The sequence below is a fragment of the Martes martes genome (assembly GCF_963455335.1).
Source record: "Martes martes genome assembly, chromosome: 5".
Taxonomy (NCBI): domain Eukaryota; kingdom Metazoa; phylum Chordata; class Mammalia; order Carnivora; family Mustelidae; genus Martes; species Martes martes.
Genome location: NC_137892.1, coordinates 98,349,551 through 98,375,359, shown reverse-complemented (window position 1 = coordinate 98,375,359; position 25,809 = coordinate 98,349,551). Strand labels below are relative to the sequence as shown.

The following is a 25,809-nucleotide window of genomic DNA, read 5'->3' as shown; positions in this document are numbered from 1 at the left end:
CTGTGTAGGTTAGTCTCTCTATTAAACACTTAATGGCACTATCTCTTTATAGACTTACATTCATTCATCTATCACAGGCTTTAAGCTCCAAGAGGTAATGAACCATGCCCATTTTTTATTATTGTGGGATTCCTAATGCATTTGATAGTACTTGGGACATATTAGGCATGCAGTAAATATGTATAAAATAAGTGAATGCTTTAATATATTAATTTTCATAGTAAAATAGTCTTACGCATAGAATGTCAATGAAAATTTGTTAGAGAAAAGATGCTATATGCACAGAGTGTTTAGACTGTTTTTAAATATTGTATGAAACTTTTAATAAGTTATCAGGTAAAGTTTTATAAAAATAATATGTATTTGTAAATATACCCAGGACCACATGGAGTGAGACTTTATTCCATTATGCATATACAGAAATGACTCCCCGCCACGTAGAAGGGCTTACCCCTTAGGTTTTCCTATCACAATAATTGGAAGCTCCATCCTTCTAGTTGCTCAACCAAACACGGTAAATTATCCTTAGGCCCTCTGTTTCTCACTTTCCACATTCAGTCCATGAATGTTGAAGCTGCCTTCAGAATATGTCCATATTCTGTTTGTATCTCACTAATTCTGCCATTGCCATTCTGGAACAAACCACCATCATCTCTTATGTGGATTATTACTAACAGGGCTCCAGATGTATCAGCTTCTTTTCAGTAACTCAAAACACCCACTTCAAAGCCTTCGCTTTTCTTCTTTAGGTATCTGCTCAACTATCACCTTCTCAGTGAGACCTTTCTGTTAACATTCCTTAAGAATGTAGACATAACCCCAGCCCCTGCTTATGACCCTTTTCCTGCTTTTATTTTTTTCCTAAAACTTTTCCAATCCCAACTGTATATTTGTCTATCTATCAATTTATGTGTATGTATGTAGTGAATTCTTACCTCCTTAGTTCACTATTATATTCCCAGCATCCTAGAACAATAATATTTGCATACTTGGCATAGTATGAACTCAAAAATGTATTTATTAAATGAAGATAAATTCATTTTTTAGAAGTGTAGTTTGTATAACCTCCTGTGCCTTATTGAAGAGCTGAATATACAAATGTAGTAATTTTCTAGCAGAAATGAAAAAAATACTCTTCCTACAGAACTTCATTGTTATATCTAAGTAATATGTTGGCATTCATTTTCACATTGAAAATTCACACAAGGATTCACATTAAGATTTGGATTGAGTGGAAGTTGAAAAGACATTGGAGTCTCCCATTCCCATTACAAATGCTCAAAAATCCCAGAAGGAAAATTTTCTTTTTTTATATAAATAGCCAAGATAAAGAGCCAGAAGGAGAAACTTACACATGGTAGAGAGGTGGGATCTTTCCATATAAAAGAGCTGGAATTTCTCATTCACTGGGGGCTGAATCTTGGTACTGGATGGAGGAGCTAAGGGTTGAATGCACTCTGGTAAATGGGAGCCAAAGTTTCATGGCCCCTCACATGGCAGTGTGTATTTCCAGCCTCCTGGAAGCAAATAATTTGGTTGAGGACATGGAATGGAAAAAAAAAATCCATCAAGATGAAACGGATTCTAATTACAGAGCTTCAAAGCATAAATGGACAAATTAACAAAACAGTTAAATAACCACTATCATAGTAGGGGGGTTTTGTTGTTGTTTTGCTTTTTGTTTGTTTTTGTTTTTTAAGTAGATTCCACACATGGGTGGAGCCCAACATGGGGCTCAAATTCACAACCCTGAGATCAAGAGTCAGATGCTTAACCAACTGAGTCACCCAGGCCCCAATAGTAGCTGGTTTTACCACAGCACTCTATAACTGTTAGATCAACTGAACAAAGATCTCTGTGGAAGTGAAAAGATTTTAAACAACTAGAAAGATTGATATACTGGGCAAATATAAAACCTGCAGCCAATTAATAAGGAAAACCTGCTCTTTCAAAACATACCAGATATTCATGAAGAAGGACCATATATCATATTATTCTTTAAGTCTAAACAAGTGTCCTAAAATTAATATACAGACAAACTTTTCTTATTATAATATGATTTAGTTAAGCAACCAATAACAAAAAGAAAACTAAGAAATACATACATTAAGAAATTTATAAGCATACTCTTGAAAAACCCACAGATCAAAGAAGAAATCATTAGGGAAACTAGAAAACTTTCAGTTTTAAACAATAACAAATACACCACTTCACAAGTTTGTAACATTGCAGATAAAGCAGCACATAGAAGAAAATGAGTAACTTTAAACACATATATAAAAATTAAATTATGAAATTAATGACCTTAAGTTTTCATATTAAGAGTTAGAAAAATAACAGCAAAGTAAAAGGTATTAGAAGAGAGAAACTGCAAGGAGTAGGAACTAATAAAATAGAAAAATGCAATGAAATTGAGAAGCAAAGTCAAAATTATGAAATGCAAATAAAATTGACAAATATAAAATTGATCAAGAAAGAAAATGCACAATTCATCAGTATTAGAAATGAGAAAAGGTGGCATAAGAGATACCAAAGGTATTTAAAAGACACTAAGAACATACAATGAATACAATCATGATAAAATTAAAAGCAGATGAAATGGGAAATTCCTAAGAAAACATAATAGAAGGACATAAAGCCCTATAACCATTTAAAGAAATTGTGTTAGTGCATTAAAATCTTCCCAAAGAAAACACCAGTTCAGACAGAAATAGGTTCAATGAATAAATAATGCTAACATTAATCTAGTTTTTCTAAAAAATAAAGGAACACTCTACAACTCATTATTTGAGGCTAGTATTAATGTAATATAAATCAATAAGGGGGGATGTGTGCCTCTGTGGCTCAGTTAAGTATCTGCCTTCTGCTCAGGTCATGATCGTAGGGTCCTGGGATAGAGACCCACATCGAGCTCCCTGCTGCTTGGGGATCCTGCTTCTCTCTCTCCTTCTGCCTGCCACTCACTCCCCCTGCTCGTGCCCTTTCTGTCAAATGAATAAGTAAAATCTTAAAAATAAAAATCAATAAGTACAATTACGAGGAAAGAAAGCTACAGTCCTTTCTTTTTTTTTTTTTAAGATTTTTTTTTTTTTTAATTTATTCGTTTGACAGAGATCACAAGTAGGCAGAGAGGCAGGCAGAGAGAGAGGAGGAAGCAGGCTCCCCGCTGAGCAGAGAGCCCAATGTGGGGCTCGATCCCAGGACCCTGGGATCATGACCTGAGTTGAAGGCAGAGGCTTTAACCCACTGAGCCCCCAGGTGCCCCGCTACAGTCCTTTCTTATCTGAGAATGATGGAAAAATTAAAAAAAAAAACATTTTCAAAATAAAGCAACACTGTAAATAAAGTAATACAAGGGAATAAAGTTGGCTTTGTGGCAGAATAGCAAAGGTCATTTGTCATTTAAAAAACTTAATACCCACATTAACAGATTAGAGGTAGAAACTATAGTATCTCAGTAGATGTCCAATAAGAAACCAATAAGATAAATTTTAATGATATTTATTTACCAAAATTGATAGGAAACATCATTTTTTTAAAAAAGTAGGCACATGCCCAGCATGGAGCCCAACACAAGGCTTGAACTCACAACCCTGAGAGAAACACCTGAGCTGAAATCAAGAGTCAGACACTTAACAAACTGAGCCACCCAGGCACCCCTGAGAAACATCATTCTTAATGGCGAAATATTAGAAATATTTCTACAAAATTGAGAAAATCACAAGTATCTTACTACATTTATATATGTACTGGAGACCCAAAGCATGACAGAAAAATAAAGAAGAGCTGTAAAGATGAGAGTGGGAGAAACATACCTACTTTAATTTGCAAATAGTATGATTCCCTATAAAAACATAATGTAGAAGTATGGAATTAGTTTATGAATTTAGTAAGATTATTAAATATAAGGTAACTATACAAAAGTCAGCAATCAACACAAAAACACAAAATGCCATTAACAAAGAGAATACTGTTTACTATAGCAATAGAAACACCAAGTACATAGGAATGAATCCAACAAAAAGTATTATTAAATTTGTGTCAATGAAAATAAACCATGTTTGTGGATAAATTATTCTCTTCAGATGTCAATTCTGCTGTAAACAATTTAGAGATTCATGGAAAATCCAGTAAATAGACCCCTACAGCTTCTTTTATTATGGTTGGTAAATATTTTCAGAATTTGTATTTAAATACAAATAGACAAAATAGCCAAAACTTAATTAGAGGAGGTAGAGATGCAGATAGAGGCACAGACAGAGAAGAATGAGAAGGAGAATAATATGGGAATCTTTCCCTAACAGAAATCAAGACCAATTTCAAAAGTATAGTACCTAAGACATTTTGACATTTATGCAAATAGGGACAGATATGGGCCAATGGAACAAAATACAGAGTCATAAACAGGTTCATGCCTACATGAAAACCTGATATTTGAACAAGGTGTTGGTAGATCAGTAGAGAAAGTTGACTTTCAGAAAAACGTGATGATGCAATTAGTTTATTGCACATATAAAAATGAAATTGGATACCTTCAGATTACTTATAAAAATAAATTCTGGATAAAATAAAGACTGATATATCACAGACAAGACTTTTAAGAGAAAATATATGACACTATATTTAGGACTTCAGGATTGAAATGATTTCTAAAACAGTACATACTTTGTGCCTTCTTTTGAAGGCAGAAACACGAGACCTGATTGAAAGATTTGACATGGATCTTAGAATTGATCACATTGTTAAGATTTTTTATTTGTGTGATGGTTTCCCTTAATACTTAAGTTGTATTAGACTACATAACATGTACACACACACACAAATATATATAGTATGTGTAAATGTATATAACACATACTTGTTTTCTGAAAATATTTCATAATTTTAAAAGAAAATTAAAACCAGAAAGAAATGGCAAAATGAGCATTATTTGTGTAATTGGAAAACTCAGGACAACCTACTAAAAAAAGTTCTATTAGAACAAGAGAGTTTTTTTGGCCTGTTACAAAAATATATAAAAATTTTTGCTTTTCAGTACATAAGCAGCAGCCACTTGGACACTATAAAGAAAGAAAAAAAATCCATTTATATTAAAGATTGCAAAAGATAAAATAAAAAATAAAAAAAAGATAAAATACTTAGGAAAATACTTATAGAGGAATGTACAAGACTTATAAAAAGAAGAATTTATATCCACACAGAGAGTCATAAAAGTGGTTTAAATAAATGGAAAGACATTTTTGGGTTTGGGATAGGAGCAGTCAATATTATAAAATGACAATTATCTATATATAAATTTAATGTGACCTGCCCAAAAATGCCCTTAGAATTTTTTTTTGTTTGTTTTTTATAATTAGACATACCAGTTGTATATCCCATGTAGATCAACATAAGAAACTTGTTGTTAAAAAAGAAAAAAAAATGGGGAGGAGAAGGGTGAACTCTCCCAGATACTAATACATATCATAATAGGTAAAGCAGTTTGTGTTGGTGCTTGAATAAAAAAATAAGTCAATGGAAGAGAGAGTTAAAAAAATAAACTTGTAGGTAGGAAAAGATGTAGAAATGTAGCATATAATAAAAGCTGCACCTATAATCAGTGGAAAGAAATGAATCATTCAGTAAAAATAAGTAACAGGAATCTGGGGTGCTGAGTGACTCAGTTGGTGAAGTGTCCAACTTTTGATTTCAGGTCATGATCTGAGGATCATGAAATTGAGCCCCCCCTCCTTTGGGTTCCATGCTGGGCATAGAGCCTGCCTAAGATTTTCTCTTTCCCTCCCTCTCTCTGCTTCTCCAACCTCCCCACAAACGTGCACTCTCTCACTCTCTGTCTCAAAAAAAAAAAAAAAAAAAAGTATATAGATAAAACAGGAATCTAATTCTACACTTTATGTATTACATCAAAACACATGATATACTGTATACATTGATATTTTTCATTTTGTTGGCTTGTTTTCTTTTTTTTTTTTTTTTTTGTCTTATAGTAGGGAATGTCCGTCACTCTAGATATGAAATCTAGAAATATTGAAGGAAAAGTCACATAAAATTAACAACTCAAACATCATTACAAGGGAAGAAACACGATGGTCAGAAGATAAATTGCCATCAGTGAAAGTGTTTGTAATTTGGAAGTCTTTTCCTTAGTATTATAGAGCTCCTACAATTCAATACAAAAAGTGACAAAAGCCCCATTAGAAAAAAATGGCACCACACAGCTCAAGGGGGTCTCTCCATGGCTTTAAAACAAACGAAAACTTAGCATCACTCATAGAATGCCAGTTCAGAACAGCAGTTCCCCTTTCACCTGTCAGATCACATAAATCTATAGATTAATCCATATTTACTTCCACTATAAGGACCATTTCTTTCCCTTGGCAGGGAAACTCTTCCTGCCTTCCATCCCATTTTCTTACTTTCTCTCAGATCATATCTTCACAAAAAGTACTCTATGGATAGGTTAAATCTCTTAACATATGTTCTCAGAAGCTCTCTGTAGTTTTCATTCCTAATTTTTTCACTGTTGTAGGTTTACATTATTTGTGTCTCATTATTTGATCTCTCAGTGTCTAATTAGATTGTGGTTCCCAAGGACAGGGGCTGTGTCTTGTTTTGTTTTGGTTTTTTGTTTCTGTTCTTTTTTGTGGCTGTTGTTATTTAACATCGTCTAACACCCTTCCTATGTGCTCAATAAAGAGCTGTTAAGCAATATTTTGATAACAGTGTAAGTGAGTGTAAAGCATTGCAATGTGTGGGGAAACAGATATTCTTATACGTTTTTGAGAGGAGTATGAAGTGGTGCACTATTTTTGGAGGCCATGTGGCAGTAGTTTTCCAGATTTAGAGGACTGCTTGTGCCTACATTTTCAGCTCTTTTTGCCAGCTTTGAGTATAACAAGTTTTAAATTCTAATTGAACTGTATTTGTGTTTCTTTGCTTGCTAGAATAGTTGAACATCTCACCTTTTTCTGAGTAGCTGAAGTTGGGCCCATTACTTAAAAAATAGGCAGCCGATTAAAATAATCATAAAGAGTTGAAAATGGTCATTGTTTTACATTAATAAAACAATACTTATTTTTTGGCGATTAGCATCTGATGGCTCAGTACTTTCTTTTCCTATACATAGAGAATGCACTTTTAAGTATGTTATATTTTTAAATAGTCCAGGGGTCATAAAGTTGTGGACAAAACTCTTTGTCTTGAGATTGGTATGTGACACCATTTTGTAATTTGATTTTAGCACATTTATGATGCTTTATACTTGTAACAGTGTCAAGAAAATAAAAAAGCTCTAGCAGAGTTATGTATTTTGATAAGTTGAAAGTGCATTAAGCATGTATCATTTATTTACCGATTAAACCTTTCATATGGCCATTAGATTGCCTACTTTGCAGAGCTGTTGAGTGGATAAAATTACATAAGTTAGGGGAAATTATAAATCATGTTATTATAAAAACACAGAACATTTTTTGATATGGCCAAAAGAATGCTTATGTGTTTTTGGGTTTTGTTTTACTTGTTGAACCAGGGAAAAGACTAATCTATATTACTGAATTTTGACATGGAGCCGTGGCTTCTCCACCAAGTTGGCAATTCAGGAGTTTGTTCAGAACTGGGAGAATAATGAGGCAATAAATATGCAAAGTTATTGAAGGCAATAAATATTTGGGGCACCTGCTGAAGTTTTAAGTATTGCCAGAGTACCAAGAATGCAGGTGTTTTGTGAACTAACAAGGCTTTGAAATCAATGACATTTGCTTACATACTCTGCTGGAAATTGTGCCTGGAATAGAACCAAGGGTAGGACCAGGTTATAAACCTGTTTCTTCAGACATCTGCATTTCTGTTACTGGCATCAGCTATCAGTTCTTCAGCTGAGACATCTGCAACATGTTTAACTCTTTCTCCCTTTAATTCCTCTCATAATCAGTTGCCAAATTCTACTCATTTTTCAAATGAAAGAGCTATCCATCTGTGTGTTACTTCTGTCCTTCTTCCAGGCTTGGACTATTACAATACATGCTTCCTTGGTCTTTACACTGTAGTGCTTTATCTTTCGGATCTGTCTTACCCATTGGTTCAGAAATCTTTATTGCCCTTTTCCTCCAAATAAGTGAACTCCAAATTCCTTTACCGTAGATTCATGGGTTTTATAGTGGTACCAGTCTACTTTTCTCAATGTATAATCCACTTCTCTATATCATGAATGTAAACGATCCATAACTTTCAAACTTTGTCTTTTGTAATGCATTTTTCTTATTTCAACTCCCAGTCCCACTGATTTATATCTCTTGCAATTTTACTTATCTGTTAATGCACAAGGCAAAAGCTATCACTTTTTCTGAAATTAGACCTAAAAGTCTGGCTGGAAATATATTTCCTTTTTAAGCTCCTTTGTATTGTTAATTGTAAATACCACTTAGTTTCTAATATATATTGGTTTGTACTGATATTTACAAACCCCTACACACATATTTTACTGAGCAGCAGTCTCTGTGAAAAATAAACTTACTGTCTGATACATTTTTTTTTTCTCCTCACAGTGTTGAGTGCGTTGTACAACATGGGCACTCAAACATGTGTTTGAATGTGTAAGTATTTGTTGTACAACTACTCGTCTCTTGGGCAGTCCTCTTGAAATTCAAAGTAGAGGATAGTTGAGTTCCAGAAGTAGAAAAGGAGAATTAGTTTGGGTCAAAGAATGCAGTTGCTTTAACTGAGAGAAAAAAATGTGCAGTTTTATAACTATATAAATATAAATATGGCAAAATATTTTGGTACCTGATGATATTTTGTATTCCTATATAAAATTAACTATGTGGAAAGGCAATAGTTATATACCACTTATGATGAGTCTACCTTGAAGTATGGGTACAGGCCTCTCCATCTATTTCGTATAAGTCCTGAAGTTGTGGACTTGGGAGGGCCAAATCCAGCACTTTCAGCTATTTTGATTATTTAATCTAAAATTCTGCTAATTCTTTTTTTTTATATTTTTATTGTGTTATGTACTGCTATGTATGTACTGCTATGCTATGTATTATCACCATACACTACATCGTTAGTTTTTGATGGAGTGTTCCATGATTCATTATTTGCATATAACACCCAGTGCTCAATGCAATCTCTGTGCCTTCCTTAACACCCATCACCGAACTGACTCATCCCCTCATCCCCCTCCCCTCTAAAACCCTCCGTTTCTTCCCAGAGTCCATAGTCTCAAGTGGTTCGTCTCCCTCTCTGAATTCCACCCCCCTTCATTTTTTCCTTCCTTCTCCTAATGTCCTCCATGCTATTCCTCATGTTCCACAAATAAGTGAAACCATATGATGACTGACTTTCTCTGTTTTACTTATTTCACTCAGCATAATCTCCTCCAGTCCCATCCAAGTTGATGCAAAAGTTGGGTATTCACCCTTTCTGATGGCTGAGTAATATTCCATTCTGCTAATTCAATAAGAAGCTAGCATATGTCCCAGGAGACACCCTATCAAACCAAAATTTGGCTAATCTCTCTCTGCTTGCCAGAAGGTACCTTTCAGAAGGGAATAAAAATTTTGCTTTTCATTCTACATTAATGTGCATCTACTATAAGAAAAAGAGGATATATTCTAAAGGATCAGTAAACAAACAGTAAAGAGTAAATGAGAAATGAAGATAAAGGCATTACATCATAATCTAGGACTATTAGGATGGGAATACAGTAACCAATAACAAATTATAGTAATAATAAAAAAAAACTATACCCTTACTTACCCCTAGAAATCCATTGCTTCTTAAAATTTTCAAGTTTAATTATTCTTTAATTAATGTTCCTTACCTACCAAAATTGTTAGTGGCCACATGTAACTATATTGTATCCTTTACCACATTGTACCCTTTAGGATTCCCTATAGCAGAAGTCACAAGTATCTTCCTGTGGCTACTTCCTGTGGCTACCTTTACATGCCTTGGCTAAGGTTAGAAACGAATTAGTGGGCAGGTGCTAGGGAAAATATATTAGAGAAATAGACCTGGGCTTGAATTCTTGTCATGCCAGCTACTCACTGAATAAACTTGAGGCAAGTCAATGTGTCTGTACTAATTTTCTTCAACCCTACAATTTGGGTAAGTTTTCCTTTCAAGGTTCATTGTTCAATTGTTCATGCTTTAATTGCTTGGAATAGTGGTTGACACATAATACAGAGTGCATGAATAATAATAATAATTAGGAATAGTGTATTTATTTTTACGAATGCTGTAATGTAAAAAGGAGATCTTTGACTCCCATTGGCCATATATGTCTCTCTTCATTCAAGGAACTGATTTCATATCCTTCAAAATTCTTACTGGGTTGGCAGGAAGTGAGCTTATTATGGAGACCCTTGTAGTTCACTAACATAGCTTTTGTATTTGATCCATTGTTTAGACAATGATACCAGTTGGAGTAATAAGTAGTTTGTCCAAGTTAATAATCATAATGGGACTTCAGCCAGTACAGATGTGGCAGCATTCCCGCAACAGACTCTCTCCAAATGTAGGTTTGGATGTCAGAGTGAGTAGGTGGAAGAAGGGAAAAAATCACCCAGCTAATGAATGGTCGTAGAAGAATTGGCTTTCTGTTTGCATTTCTCTAAGGTATCCTGGCAAATGTGTGGTCCAGGGTCAGGCAAGCAACCTTCCTTGAGCAGATCATCTGTAGACTTTTCAGGCTTATAATTCCTCTAAGTTAGGAAGAGGCCACGTTAGTTTCAACTTGCTGTCAAATTTACAGACTATTCAGTTGCTTACATGATTCGCTATCAGCTGGTAAGTCTGTAGACATTTATTTAATGTCAAGAATTCTTGTTGTCCAAACACTTAAATTCTAGATGGTGAGAGCTTATATGTATTACTTAGAATTCGCCAGAAATAGAAGGTAGTTCTGATATGTACACCTGCCATATATTTGAAAACCACTGAAGTTAACAATCATGGGAAATATATGCTAGAATTTATTGAAGGCCCCTTTATACAGCAAGAAGGTCTTAAAATCTGGGTTGCATTTGTAAATATAGACAACCTGGGGAAAGCATTCTGATAAGAAGGGACTGTACAAAATAATAGGGAGAATTAACTGTTCCAGTGAAAATTAGATTGAAGTCAGTTTACAGATCACTTGAAAAATAAGATAAAAGCTTGGGTGTTTGTCCTATAGATCATGGCTTCTTATAATTCTGAGTAAGCATCATCTATAAAATAAATAAAAAAATAATTTCTTAGGCCTTATCTCTAGGTAGTTTCTCTCAATCCACTGTGGCAGGACCCAGAACTCTGCATTTTAACCAACCCAACATCAGCATGCCCTAGGATTCTGATGCACATGTTTCATTATTGCCATTTTCAGTATCACTGCTTGCCAAGGAATATTAAAATATTTTGCATGGAGGCAGGTGGCACCCGGGTGGTTCAGTGGGTTTGTCATCCAACTCTTGGTTTCAGCTAGGGTCATGATCTCAGGGTCATGAGAATGAGCCTGTCTTCAGGCTCGGCACTCAGCAGGGAGTCTCCTTAAGATTCTCTCTTTCTCCCCTCCCCTCCCCCATTCACTCTCTCTCTATTTAAAAAAAAAATGCCTAGGAAAGTTTTTATATTAATGTATTCATAATAAGCTAAAGTAATTAAGGCATGGTTTAATAAAGCAAAGAGTTAACAGGCACGAGGTCAGTCAAACATTACAAGAGTCCAGAAGTGAGAATTAGCGCTTGTCTTGGTTGATATAATTAGTTGTGGAAAGGGTGGGATAGGTAGGAGAGCTTTAAGGAATACAGAACTAATAGGATCCAGGCATGTGTTCACTTCCTAAGAGCAAATGATATTGTGTCCTAACCCCAATTGATGGTAAACTCCGTGAGGGTAGGAACTGGATCTTTAATATTAATTTTTATGACCCCAACTTGGTATAGGACCTGGCATACATATAGCACATTCTCAACAAGTATTTGTCCAGTTCCTAGATAAACCTGGCTTAGAATGTATAGTAAAATCAAAAGGAATCCCTCTTTTGGTACCTCTCCTTTTTTTTTTTTTTTTTTAATTTTGACTGTTGCTGACTTGCTTTGCTTTGACTTTTGACTTTCAACAGAGGTACATATTTAATTGTCTAATGAAGAATGAAATTTAAATGATTAAAATTATTTAAAACCTAAAAAGTAATAAACATGTTTGGATTTTTTTTTTCCCATAAGCAGTGAACTTATACCAGACACAGCCACAGAATTGTATGAAATTGTCATTTCTTGGAAATAGAATGCAGTTCCACTTAGACATTGTGACAGTTTGTTTCTTTTTTTAAAATAAAATTTTCCATATGATATATGGACTTTTAGTGTGAAATAATACCTCATGACAAATTATTTAATATATTTAACACAAAAAAAGTTTACTCTTCTAAAGAACTACTGTTTACAAATCTGATCCTTTCTGAATTATGTAAAATATGTGAGTGAGTTCATAAATGTTCTCCTCTCTAACTCTTTAAACATCAAAAGGGACCATCTTCAAAATCCAAATGTTTCTCCAGCTTTCCGCAGGATATCACAAAACTTCCTGGCAGTGACTTTTAAACAAGTTGAGAAGTTTTATAAGATAAAAATATTTTTTCAGTTGACTTGACAACCATGTACAATGTTAGTGGAGAGTTTATTTGCCCAAGGCTCTTTGTCAAAATGAATTTAAACTGAGATTATTAAAATGTAGCTCAGTTGCACAGTACAAGGAGAGGTGTTGCTAATGTCTTACTTTTAGAATGTTTTCCATACAATGCATGAGACTTGGTTTTAGAACTATATATGTGGAGGTGTATGTCTGCTAACAGAGAGTAGACATTTAAATTTATTCAGGAAAAAAAAAAGTCATATGCATAAATGGAGAGTTTTGATCCACTATAGTTTGGTTGTCTAGAGATCTCTCTGCTTGACCATCAGACTGCCTGGCTCTGAGTCCCAACTCCACCATTAACCTCTGCACATTCTTCATGTAGAGAATAGAAGTCATAATAATAGAGACCCGATGGGGATATTGTGAGGATTAAGTGATATCATCATCATAAATGATTAATACAGTGACTGGTGCAGATAAAAGTTCACAGTTTATTTTATTTCAAATCTGTAGAATCAGAACTAAGCAGTGTTTCCTGATAGTTCCAGATGTGTGGTTAAAAAAAAAAAAAAAAGATGCCCATCCCAGTTTAATGATAATCTTCTCTGTTACAAGTTAAATAGCTTTAGGAAAATCGAATTAATGGTAAACAATGTTTGAATCATCACATCTCTCCATGGCTAGAGCTAATTGCTTACATGAGAATCAGTATCCCAAAAGGAAAATGATCATCTGGATGAGAAGTTGTCATCTTTCCAATTTGGAAAATCACGTTACACTACTTTGGGAAAATGTCCAAATTGCTAAATCTTGGACACAAAACCTCTCCTTCTCTCAAATGGACATATTATTTAAGAAGTTTTATTGTTTCTGAAAAAGACCAGTTGCCTTTCAGAAGTTATAGCATTTGTGTATGGTTTGAAAGACTGTACCACCACAGATGGAAGAGCTGAGCATGTTCCATGGGGCAAGTGGCTGTTGATAAAACAGGGTCACCCAGCAACGTGTGCTGCAGCCAGAATTCTTCCCTGGTGGAGGTGACATGGTGATCTTGGCAAGGACTGCATTTGAACCGTACTGTTAGAAATGCATTAAGGCATTTTATTCAATTTGTGAGATTCTGCCTTGTTTACAGTTTCTTTTTTTTTTTCTTGATTTTATTTATTTATTTCACACACATACACACAGAGCACACGTAGGCAGAATGGCAGGCAGAAGGAGAGGGGAAGCAGGTTCCCTGCTAATCAGGGAGTCTGACACTGGGTTTGATCCCAGGACCTGAGCTGAGGGCAGATGCTTAACCGACTGAGCCACCCATGCACCTCTGCAGTTTTTTATTTTAACATCAAAGCAAAACAAATTCTTGCCGTTATTCTTTATTTGGTTGTCCTTTAAGTCTACAACTTCCTGCAAAGCAACTTCCACAAACACAGCAAATTGCACATCATTATGTTTACCTTTTTGTTCTTTTTGACAAGTAAGAATGATAAGATTTCTCTGATTTCTTGCCCCCATAAAAAGAATCATCATGGGTTCCTACTGTATCCCAGGCACTGTGCAGGCATTTTACATCATCCTCATGTAATTTCCCTAACAACCAGTTAGGAAAGTATACTTCATAAGTGAGGAAACTGAGGCACATTTATTTCTTTGTTATTATTTGCTTGTCTCAAGTTCCATGAATAAGGGGATGGGAGATACAGAATTCACATCTCTTTCAACTTCAACGTCTTTTACGGTGCCTTTCAGTAACTAAACTGGTCCATACCTACGTCACATCATCTCTTAATTTTCCTCTTTATTGTCAAGGTATGAAAAAATTTATCTTCCTAATCTGTCAGTCATCATATTAATATGTGTTGATACAGACCATATTTAAAGACATTAATTAGAATAGGAGTGAAAAATATGGTTCAACCTAGAGCTGAATTTTTCTAACACAAAAATATGGAAAATGATATCCAGTCATGTATTTTTAGTTTTATTTAGACCAGAATTTTGGAAGCCTTCAAAAGTTAGCAAACACAGTAATTTCCTCATTCATTATTTTTAACTCAGAAATTAATTACTATTCTAGCCATATCATTTTCTTCTTTCAAAAAACATATTCAATATAACAATTTTGATTCAAAGTTTTAATTTATCTCAATGAAAAAGCAATTTGATTGTCATGAAAATTCTTATTTTGATTTGAGAACACATAGGTAGTCCAGTTGTGATGTCCCTTGGCAGCTTCTATAATAATGCTTTTATTAGCATTTTAAAATATAATGTAGCTATTTTAGCTATTTGCTATTTTTATTATGAAAGACTATTTTATTATCTACATCATACAGAATGAGAAAAGGGAACCCTTGACTATCCTGCCATCATTTCAAACTTGGCTTTTACAAAACCGAGTCTTTCCTCTTCCTGTGTCTTCACTATTAACCTTCATTATAAGAATTCAGTGGAGATTATATGAACGTTGTCCTGCAATAGAAGTGGTTCTACATGGTGACTTGATTCAGCATCTAAGTCAGTTTATAGAGTATCATTCCAGTATGCCAGGATCTTAGAGAGATGAGCAAATTCTTGCCCTGAAGAAGTTGAAGCATTAACCAGAAGTTAAAATGGATAATGCAACATAGAAAATGCTCTGACGATGTTGTTCACAGAATCCAATGGTAGGACAAATAGCACACATACATAAGATGGAAGTCAGTGAAAGAAAACCTCATGAGGGTGATTGACAGTATCTTTGAAGATCAGGTAGAATTTATCCAGGCAAAGACATTGAAGGAGAGGCACTTTGGACAGGGCGGGAGAGGGAATGGAATTTGTCCATGCCAACTGTGTCACGGCCAGTCCCATGATTCTAGAGCCAGCCATCTCACTTCAGACATCCCCACTTTCCACTTTCTCACTGTAGAACATTGGGAAAGTTATTTCTCATCAGCGAAAATGGGGTTTTAACAGTCCCTACCTCAGAGAGTCATTTAATTCACACTTATAAATCCCTTTGTATGGTGTGTGACACAGAAAATGCTAAATGACAATTAATTGTAAAATAATAAAGAATATACTGTTTGGGACACCAGAAATCATTTGCTGAAAAGAAAATGCAGTAAAGGATTTGGAACAAGATAAAGAGAATTTGTACCATGTTAGAGAGCTGGGAGGTGCCATACAGGTAATGGGGAAGTCGAGGCATGGCAGTGGATTGTGTTTTAAATAGACTTCACCAAGGCAGAGTAGGAAAAAAAGACAGAATGTTGGTAAAGTTTAGAGGCACGGAACCCAATAATGCTGTAATAATTGCTGAGACTAAATACTTTATAATCCTTTTTAATAGTAACAAAGGAATTGAAAGGAGGTGACAGATGAGAGAAATGTTTAGGAAGTAGAACTGGCAGGACTTGCCCTCTCACACAGAGTAAATAAAATAGCCTGGGGGATGATCTGAGAGAAGGGATAAATGACCTGAAGGTTTTTGATTTGGCAGACTGGGTGGCAAGTGAAGGCACAAAGAAGAGAGTGAAAGAAAAAGAGAATACAGAAGTAGAGGTTTGAAAGAGAAAATATGGCAGTTTTCCACATAATGAATTTAATGTTTTCCTAGTACATCCATTTGGAGAAAAGTCAGATTTTTAAATAGAGTTTCAACTTAAAGCAGCAGATTCAAGATTCACTAGAAAAAAAAAAAGGTGACCAGGAATGGGAAAGTTCCCCAGGGATAGTTTGTGTTATATGATGATTGGAAGAAGACTGTCTAATGAAGCAGATGGGGAAAATAATAGTTTAATGTGGTTTCAGATTTGATAGAAGGTATGAATAAAGGATCCCCGGGCAAAAACAAGAATCTTGTATGGTTGACTAGAAACTTAACTATTTCTGTGTTTCATATATACTTCTCTGAAAAATTTCTCTCCAGTTCATTTTGACAGAGGTGACTAAACATGTTATTTACCAGATTGATTGGGAAAATGTTTTTCACTAAATAAAAATATTTACCTTTAACAAAATAACAAAATTAAAAAAAAATCAATCTGTAACCTAATTTTATTTTTGACCTTTAAAACTAATTTATCTCCCATTATTTTAAGTATTTATCTGTTACTTTATTGCCATTATAAAAAGTTAAAATATATTTATCTAATGTAATTTTTTTATTTTAATTATATTCTGAATCAGCATGGGCATTAATCATGACAATGACCACCCATCATGTGCTGATGGTCTTCATATCATGTCTGGTGAATGGATTAAAGGACAAAATCTTGGTGATGTTTCATGGTCCCGATGTAGCAAGGAAGATTTGGAAAGATTTCTAAGGTACAACGGTCATTTACCATTGTTGTATTGTCAATGTTTAAATGTGCCTGCTTCTGCTACCAATGAAGGAAGGTGGCACAGTAGAGTGGAGAGGACACCAGATTAGGGATCAAGGCAGTCTGTTCCAACACTGGCTCTTCCACTGACTCATAGTGTGAATTGGAACATATTATTTAACCCATCTGCTTCTTAGTTTCCACATTTTCTTATAAAAGAATGAGCAAGACAATTTGTAAGGTTGGAAAATTATCTGTCACAGTATTTAATTGCCTCTTCAACATTTCCCATTGGAAATGTTCTCATTGCTCATCACTCAGCACATCTGTTATCACAAAGAACCTCTTTAACAAAAGCTCCACCCTTCCATTGTGATACTTCTAAACTGATTTTTTTTTCATTAACACATTGTTGTCACCATTATAATAGTCCTCATTTTCTTCTTTCCCACTTTCAACAGCAGGAGCAGTTTCTCTCTGGTTGGAAAAAGAAATGAAAAATATTATTATTGTTCTAATTTTCATTTTAAAGCCCCTGTTATTTACTTAGCCCTTTGGTAATAAAGGAGCAACTGAAACAGTGCATGATATACAAAGTAGCTAGTGAGTGAGAGATGCTTCAAGTATCTGCAAGTCTCATGAAGATAGACAGAGGCACCTAGCTAGCCAAGTTCACTATAGAGATAAATCTTATTCAGGTTTCCATACCATTTCAGTTGGCAAGCCTATTTTTTCTGTTCAATGAATATTAAAATCCACCAAAATATAATGTTTTCTACCTTACCATAACTCTGGTGTGAGCTATATGCTGGACATTCTGTGATGGTGTAGAGAACACTAAACAGAATGTGTAGTATGTGAACTCACCACCTCACTGCAACAGTAACCCTTGAGTAGTTCCTAAGGAACATATACGTGATTTTGTATGACCACCTTCACAAGAATCAGATGCATGATAAAATTAAATGTCACCTAGTAAATGGAAGTTGTATTACAATGTCAAGTACTGAAATATCTATAGTTAATACTCACTTGACAGAGCCTTCCGTATATTCTTTTAGTCCCCAAATATAATTGATTTCTTACCTTTACACATTATTTTTGAGCAAGTTACTCTCCAGTCTGAGTTACCTCATCTTATAGGTATGTATAGTAATAACCACTTTACCATGTTATATAGATTAACTGAATTAATCCCTATGAAAGACCTTTATAATCCAAAACATTCTGTTAACTTGAATATTGTTATTATTATTATTATTAGAATTATCTTACATAGTTGTACATAAATGATTCTCATATGGGGATGCTTTCTATGAATATTCAGTAGAACTTATAAATCAAAGTAAGAACATATTTTTAACATTATAAAATTGTTTCCTGTTGCTATGCTAATTATAACAAGTTTTTACATGAAATTCAAAATTTTACACGTATGTGCGTATTGCCAGGTCAAAGGCCAGTAACTGCTTGCTACAGACAAACCCCCACAGTGTCAATTCCGTGATGGTTCCCTCCAAGTTGCCAGGGATGACATACACTGCTGACGAGCAATGTCAGATTCTCTTTGGGCCATTGGCTTCCTTTTGTCAAGAGATGCAGGTAAGGGTTGTGTCCAGATGCGATTGTTTAAGTGTATGTTCACATTCATTGTTTAGAAGCATTGACTGGAGTGGGAAAGATGACTTTATTTCAGAGTTTGTGGCTTTTTGGAGAGCACCCCAATCTTGGAAAGAGAGATTTTCTAGGAAAAGATTACTGCATTTTTTCCCCTGGCACTTTGGAAGTGATAGAAATAAGGTGTGGACATTTAATCTAAGTCAGGAAGGAATGACCCAAGAATTTCAATTTTAAAAATGGCACTGAAGCCAGGGAAGTATTTCTACTGTGCCAGTTCAGTGCTTCAATTTTAAAGCTCTTCCTTTCTTACATGGTAGGGAACCAGATAAAAATATACCGAAAATGATACATGAACATGTAATTGCAGAGGAAAACTTTTATCTTTTAACCCTGGAAATAAAATGTTAAAAATATGTTCTACCAGGACAAAAACTAGAGAGTACATTTTTAAATAGCTAAACTACAGGAAAGGGGTAAATATATGGGGTAAGATATATGCTGGTAAGCTATGTATTAATATTCAAATGGTCACTAATTACTCAGAGAGCCCAGTGGTAGCAGTGTAGAAAATATGAAGTCTGAAAGATTGAGCAAAATGACCTTCTTGACTGATGTAAGAATTTTAGCTCTTCTTACTTTCCCTTCTTTCTTTTGGCTGCCCATCCCCCAACTGCCCATCTATTCCCACCTTTTCTCAACACACACACACACACACACACACTTTGTATTGCAGGAATATACTGATAGTCATGCTTAAAATAAATTGGTAGCTGTATTTCATTCTACCTAAGTTTCTGTGATTGCCTCAAAGGACTTTGGCTTTGTTGAAGAGAATGCTGTTTTGGAGTACTAGCAGCATAGTTAAAATCCTTTATCAGTAAAAAAAGCATGCAGCATATGAAATATTTGATGCTCTCTCTTCTTTGTAGTTTTTATCCAAGGAGTTGTTCACTTGTTGTTTTCTTCTTATCCATTTCCCACACCAGTGGGTCAGCTCCAGGACGGCAGAGAGCTATTTCTCCAGCATCTAGATCAGTGGCTGGCACATGGCGGGCACTCAGTGAGTGATTTAAGATTAAAATAAGTGAATGTATGGAGGAGTTAGAACTGGGTTAAATGTGACATGTCAAAGGAAGTGTAGACTATAGGATCCATCTAGCAATAGTGGACCCCAAAAGGAACTGTCGGCAAGGTGTCTGGGTGGCTCAGTCAGTTAAGCGGCTGATCTTGCTTTCGGTTCAGGTCCTGATCTGAGGTTGTGAGATCAAGCCCCGCATCAGGATCTATGCTAAGCATGGAATCTGCTCAAGATTGTCTCTCTCTGCTCCTTCTCTCTCTCTCTCTCTCTGCTTGAGATTCTCTCTCTCTCTGCCCCTCCTCTCTCTTTTACACATATATATATATAATCCTTAAAAAAAAAAAACAAAAAAAGACTGCTAGTGTAGGTGTGTGATTGTGACCTGGTTCCCAAGGGTTTATATGGTGGCAGACCTATGGGGTCCTTGGAACTTAGCATCAGGTGTGATGATTCAACAGTAGGCAGCGTGGCGCTGTACAATCTGGCCTGGATACATCCCTGAACTTCTTATTCACTCTGCTTTCATTCTGGGCCTTCATACAATCAAAAAGTGGGTTATAGTCATCTTTCTTAAATCTTCATGGCAAAATGAATGTTTTGAGGTACATTTCCACATGCTGAAATTAGCATTGTTTTGGAAAACAGACTAGGCTGTTTCTGCTTACCATTGTAGTTTCAGTTCATGTGGTATAGAGAATTGATTACACTGATAAATGTAAAATTTTCATGTTTTGTAAAGTACCCCAAATGTTAGAAATACTCTGCAAGTGATCAACTGCAAACATGATTTTGGTAAATTTTAGATTATTTTTCACAAATATTGTATTTAAGAGCTTTTAGAAATTATTTTGTATTGCAGTTAAATTGTACTAATACCATTCTACAATATTTTGAACTCTCAAATATATGCCACATAGAACATTAATTACTTATAGTTATGATCTAATTTGATTCCTATAAATATTATATGCCATAGTCACTACTCAGTTCTGTTTTACAGATAAAAATTTGAGGCCTGGGGCATCTGGGTGGCTCAGTGGGTTAAGCCTCTGCCTTCGGCTCAGGTCATGATCCCAGGGTCTTGGGATACACGGAGCCCGCATTGGGCTCTCTGCTCAGCGGGGAGCCTGCTTCCCTCCCTCTTTCTCTCCCTGCCTCTCTGCCTACTTGTAATCTCTCTGTCAAATAAATAAATAAATAAAATCTTTTAAAAAAATTTGAGGCCTATAGAAGTTAAATAACTGTTAACTTCTTACACCTGTCAGGAGGGAGTGTCAGATGCAGATCCAAACAATGGAATACATTGTAACTGCTGCGCTCTACTGCTTCTTACAGAACTCAAACTTCTTTAAAGGTTAAAATCATAGATCAGATCACACAACACCTGGGTGGCACAGTCAGTTAAGTGTGGGACTCTTGATTTCAGCTTAGGTCATGATTTCAGGGTCATGAGATCTTAAGCTCTACATTGGGTTCAGTACTGAGCATGGAGCCTGCTTAAGATTGTCTCTCTCTCTCTCTCCCTCTGCCCTTCTTTGCCCTCACCCCATCACATGTATTCTTGCTCTTTTTTTTTTTTTTTAAAGATTTTATTTATTTATTTGACAGACAGAGATCACAAGCAGGCAGAGAGGCAGGCAGAGAGAGAGAGGAAGGGAAGCAAGCTCCCCGCTGAGCAGAGAGCCCGATGTGAGGCTCGATCCCAGGACCCTGGGATCATGACCTGAGCTGAAGGCAGAGGCTTTAACCCACTGAGCCACCCAGGTGCCCCTGTATTCTTGCTCTTTCTCTATCTCTCTCAAAAAAACAAAACAAAACAAAACAAAAACCATAAATCATATCCTGTGTTTTAACTGAATTTGTTTCTTCTGCTATAGCACCTGCATCATCAGGGTTAAGAAAGATCTTAATTGATTTATTTTATTTTTCTAAGTTATTTTACTCTACTATATGTTATTTCTCACTAACCTACCTGCATGGAGTTTCTTCCATCTCTGAAAATGTGTTTATTACAGGATTTTTCATCTATATTTCTCAATGTCCTAGGATGTTGTTATGTTTTAAACTAGATATTTTGTAAATAAAATTAAGTTTTGTGTATTTAGAAATAGTCTTTTTTTTTACCTTCAAGCTTTACGTGTGTGACATTTTTATTGATAAAATCAGTTTTTTTCTTTATTTCTATCTGTGTATAATATTTATTTAAAATTATTCTTAAAATAATACCAGAAAGAATTGGACTGCTGTGGAAAAGCAACACCTCTGGGTCACGGTTTGATTGAAGAACACTGGTTGGAGTGGCGTGAACCCAGTCTTTAGTAATGTTTCTGCCTTTTATCCGTTTTGTAACTTTAGTCAAAAACTTTTTCTCTTTAAGACACACTCTATAGAATAAGAAGTTGGACTATGTTATCTTTCTCAGTCTTAGAGCTAAGAGAATGGACTTCTCTAATTCCACAATCACTTTCTGATACAACTCTTGAAAATCACAAGTTTAATTCCAAATTAGTGCAGAGTACAAAGTGTAGTAACTAAACCAACAGAGCTATTGAAGACAAATGCAGTCACTGATTTATAGATATTTCTTGAGTTCTACTTTTCAAGCACAGTTCTGTATATTAATAATAGAGCAGGAAACAAAGACCCCACCTTTCATGGAGCTTACATTTTTTTTTCCAAAAAACAGGCAAAAACATTGATAAATACATTTTAACAAATACATTTATAACATGTCAGTTGGTAATAAGTATTTTGGAAAGGTAAACCCAGATAAGAGGGATAGGGAGTAAAACCAGGGATTGGGAGGGTGGGGATGATGTTATTTTTCTATAGGGTGATCTAGGAAGGCCTCCTGCAGAAGGTGACATTTATTTTGAAATCTGAAGGCAGTGAGAGAGCAGGCCATGCATTTGTCTCAGGAGGAATATGGAAAGAGAAAACAGAATGCCCTGGAATGAAATTTTAGTCATGTTTCAAGTTTAAGATGCTCATTAAACATCCAACTAGAGCTGCTAGGAAAGGAGTTAGATAAAAATGACAAAGGAGAGACAGAGTTGTTGTTGACTACCATATTTGGAGATGAGGAACATATGGAAAAACCAACAAAGAAAATTCTGAAGACATCAGTTGGTGGGAATAGGACCAAGAGAAAACAAGATCATGAAGGCTCAGTTGGGACATTTTCAAAGTGGAAATGAAAAAGCAGAAGACAGGAGTAAAAGGAAGTCTGAGAATATGTAATTGACTTGCTTTTCCCACAAGATTTAGTACTCTGTGAGTTGGAACTATCTGGAAATCCCTGAATCTACAAGTGTCAGAGGGTATAACTTAAAAATAAGAGGGAAATACTTGTGAAGTGTAGAATTTGGAGAGTTCTCCTGGTTAAGCCACACGCTTGGATACAATGGAGTCACCACATCTACTAAGTTAGTCATCCGACGTTTGTAAACAAAACAAGTCTCTTAGAATACATGCCTGCTAACAATGAAGAAATTATCTATCAGTCCTTTTTATTACTGTCCCTCTGGCACCTGAAAGAGTGCTCAATAAATATTTATTAAATGAAGAAGTGAGTCAATTGAATGATGGAATAAAGATTCTAAATTTTCACCTATAGTCAGTCTTGGATATATCGTACATCAAGGTAGCATGAAGATAACCTCAATGTTATTCAGTATGAACTCAGTGATTATACAAAAACCAGGCTATAAGGACAGATGGCTCATGTTTCACATCTTGTATGTGAGTTAATCAGGCATCCTATGATCATCCTATTTCCCATCAATTATAAGTAAGTATCAGGCTGCATGAAGTGAGGATTCATAGCAACTCTTTAACATGTTTGTCTCAGGTAGAATGTTAGCGAAAATGGTAGTTGGTCCATAGTATTTGAGTTAGCTAAGAAGTATGGTTTTCTATACGTATAAACAGATAGTTATACACAAGCGCTAGAAACTCCAACATAACGTACATGCTGATCTAATTAATGATGTAAATTTACCCTTGGGATCATAACTTAATGTCTGCACAGTGTTTAAAGGAATAGGTATCTGTTGAGATAAAAGACAATGTTTAAAGACTTGTGAAACTAGTCAACCTCCAGTAATAATATCTCACTCTTCTGACTTAATCTGCTAACTTCTTGATGGCTGGTTCCTGATTCCTAAGCAATTGGTACTTCTAGGCCATCTAGCATCTTGTGGCTGAGCCAGCTTGAAAAAGCACCGAGTCATCAGAGTAGCTTCCTGAACTTACTTACCCTGGCTCAGAATTCAAAGGTATGGGTGTTTCCCTGAAACAGTAGGAGTGACTGCGTGAGAGTTGCCTTTTTTTTTTTTTTTTTTTTAGTGAGAAGGAAGTGTGCTAAAAATCTGAAGACCTCCAGGAGACCTAAGGCTCTGCCTTTGGTTTTGGAGTAGGCACACAGTGAATTGAATGTATATTATATCATATAGAAAACTTCCTACTTTGATCCAATCATATGGTGACTTTAAAAAAATAACGAGGGAAGTTCCAGTTTCACATTTTTCTTATACTGAATTGGTATATCAAAGACAATGGACTCCTAAAACATCTCATTCGATCCAGTGAAGAGGCTGGCATTGAAATGAGGTAGCTTATGAAGAATTCTAGAAATCTGATCCTCTGATTTGGCATTGTGAAATTCCAGAGGCAACAGGAATTTGGACTTTAAAAGATGTGACATCAAGTAACCCTCGATGGCTAGTAATTGTTAGGGCAACTAAAGAAAGCATCACTGATAAAACATGTTGTCAAGATTGAGAAGTTGTTAAGTTTTAAGTCCTTCCTTCCTGTAAGATCAGTAAAACTATGGTGGGCTAGAACTTGAAGGAAATGATTCCGAATGTGCTGTATTCTAATCAGTGCTTCATCTTATCCTTTGAGCTTTAGCCCTGACTCATCTGGGAGGACATGAGTTTCATGGCTACTTACTTGACTGCATAATCCAGCTGCTTCTTTTCCTAGAACTCATTTTATCCCGTGACTTTTATTAACAGGGGCTTTAATTTTTTTAAGTTTTTATCTTTGTAAATTGCCTATATACATTTTCACCCATTTCTCAGTTTTCTGGCTTTTGTTGTGCTGATTTGCAGAAGTTCTTTCTATTTTCTAGGTGAAAATTCGTTATGTCTTAGCAACGGTGTATTTGTTGTGTGTGTGCTAACTTTTTATACTTTGTCCTTTGTCTCTTAATTTTGAGGTGGACAAATCCATCAAATTCTCCCATGAAGGTTGTATTGTTTATATTTTTTTTATTTGTTTGTTTCCTTGTTTTTTCATCTTATACACATTCTTCCCAACTTTGGGATTAAATTTGGGATTATATTTGGGATTAAATGGTACCTACCCTTTCCTTTAGCTTAAATATTTCTTTAGCACCAGAGACATTTTGGATTTTTAAAAATTTACTCATGCAGAGAAATATTATGTAATGTTGATTTTTATTATTAGGTACATACTTATTACTAGGTACATACACACAGTTTTTCATTTGCTTTATCTATTTTTTCCTTTTCCATCTTTTTATGACTTGTGCCTTAAAATCTGTTTTGTCTGGCATAAAAACTTCTATCCTGGTTATTATTTTCCATACCTATATCTTCAACCTTTCCAGATATAAATATTACTAAGTATATGGATCTAGATCTAGAAATGTCTATTAGAGTAAAGCAGTAGCTAAACTTTCTATTTTTCTGTTTAAACCAAGGTAATAGTTTTGTGGGGTTTTCCTGTATTTTCACCAGCTAATTTAACATTTTTGCATTTATTTAAATTAGTTTTATCTGGGATTTTTATTGTCAGTCTGTTTTGTGTGTTTCATATTTATATTCTATTTTTCCTTTTTTTCTCCTTTACCACTTTCTTATAGAAAAGTGATACTTCCCTCTCTATCCAAAAACCATACATTCTTTATACACTTTTATGTATATCAAGAATTAGTTTTACCTCTCATGGTATGAGTATTGCACTGGTAGATAACTTATTTTCTTTATTAACTCTTCTCTTAGTAGACGCCTGGGATGTTAACTATTATGATTAAGGCTACTTTGATCATTTGTATATGAATGTTTGTGTGGACATGTTTTATTCTGCAATATGCGTACATTAACCCATTACATATTAATACATTAATTTCTCACGAACCGTGGCCTGGGAGCTGGC

At 35.1% G+C, this 25,809-nt stretch overlaps 1 protein-coding gene across 1 annotated transcript in view; it reads left to right on the top strand.

Annotated features, from left to right (window-relative positions):
• ADAMTS19 (ADAM metallopeptidase with thrombospondin type 1 motif 19) overlaps positions 1–25,809 on the top strand; it is a 245,365-nt gene that overhangs the window by 118,512 nt on the left and 101,044 nt on the right. The window contains exons 9-10 of the mRNA XM_080804588.1: positions 16,792–16,932; positions 18,380–18,530. Of these exons, the coding sequence (XP_080660714.1) occupies positions 16,792–16,932; positions 18,380–18,530 (292 nt within the window). The remainder of the gene's footprint in view (positions 1–16,791; positions 16,933–18,379; positions 18,531–25,809) is intronic.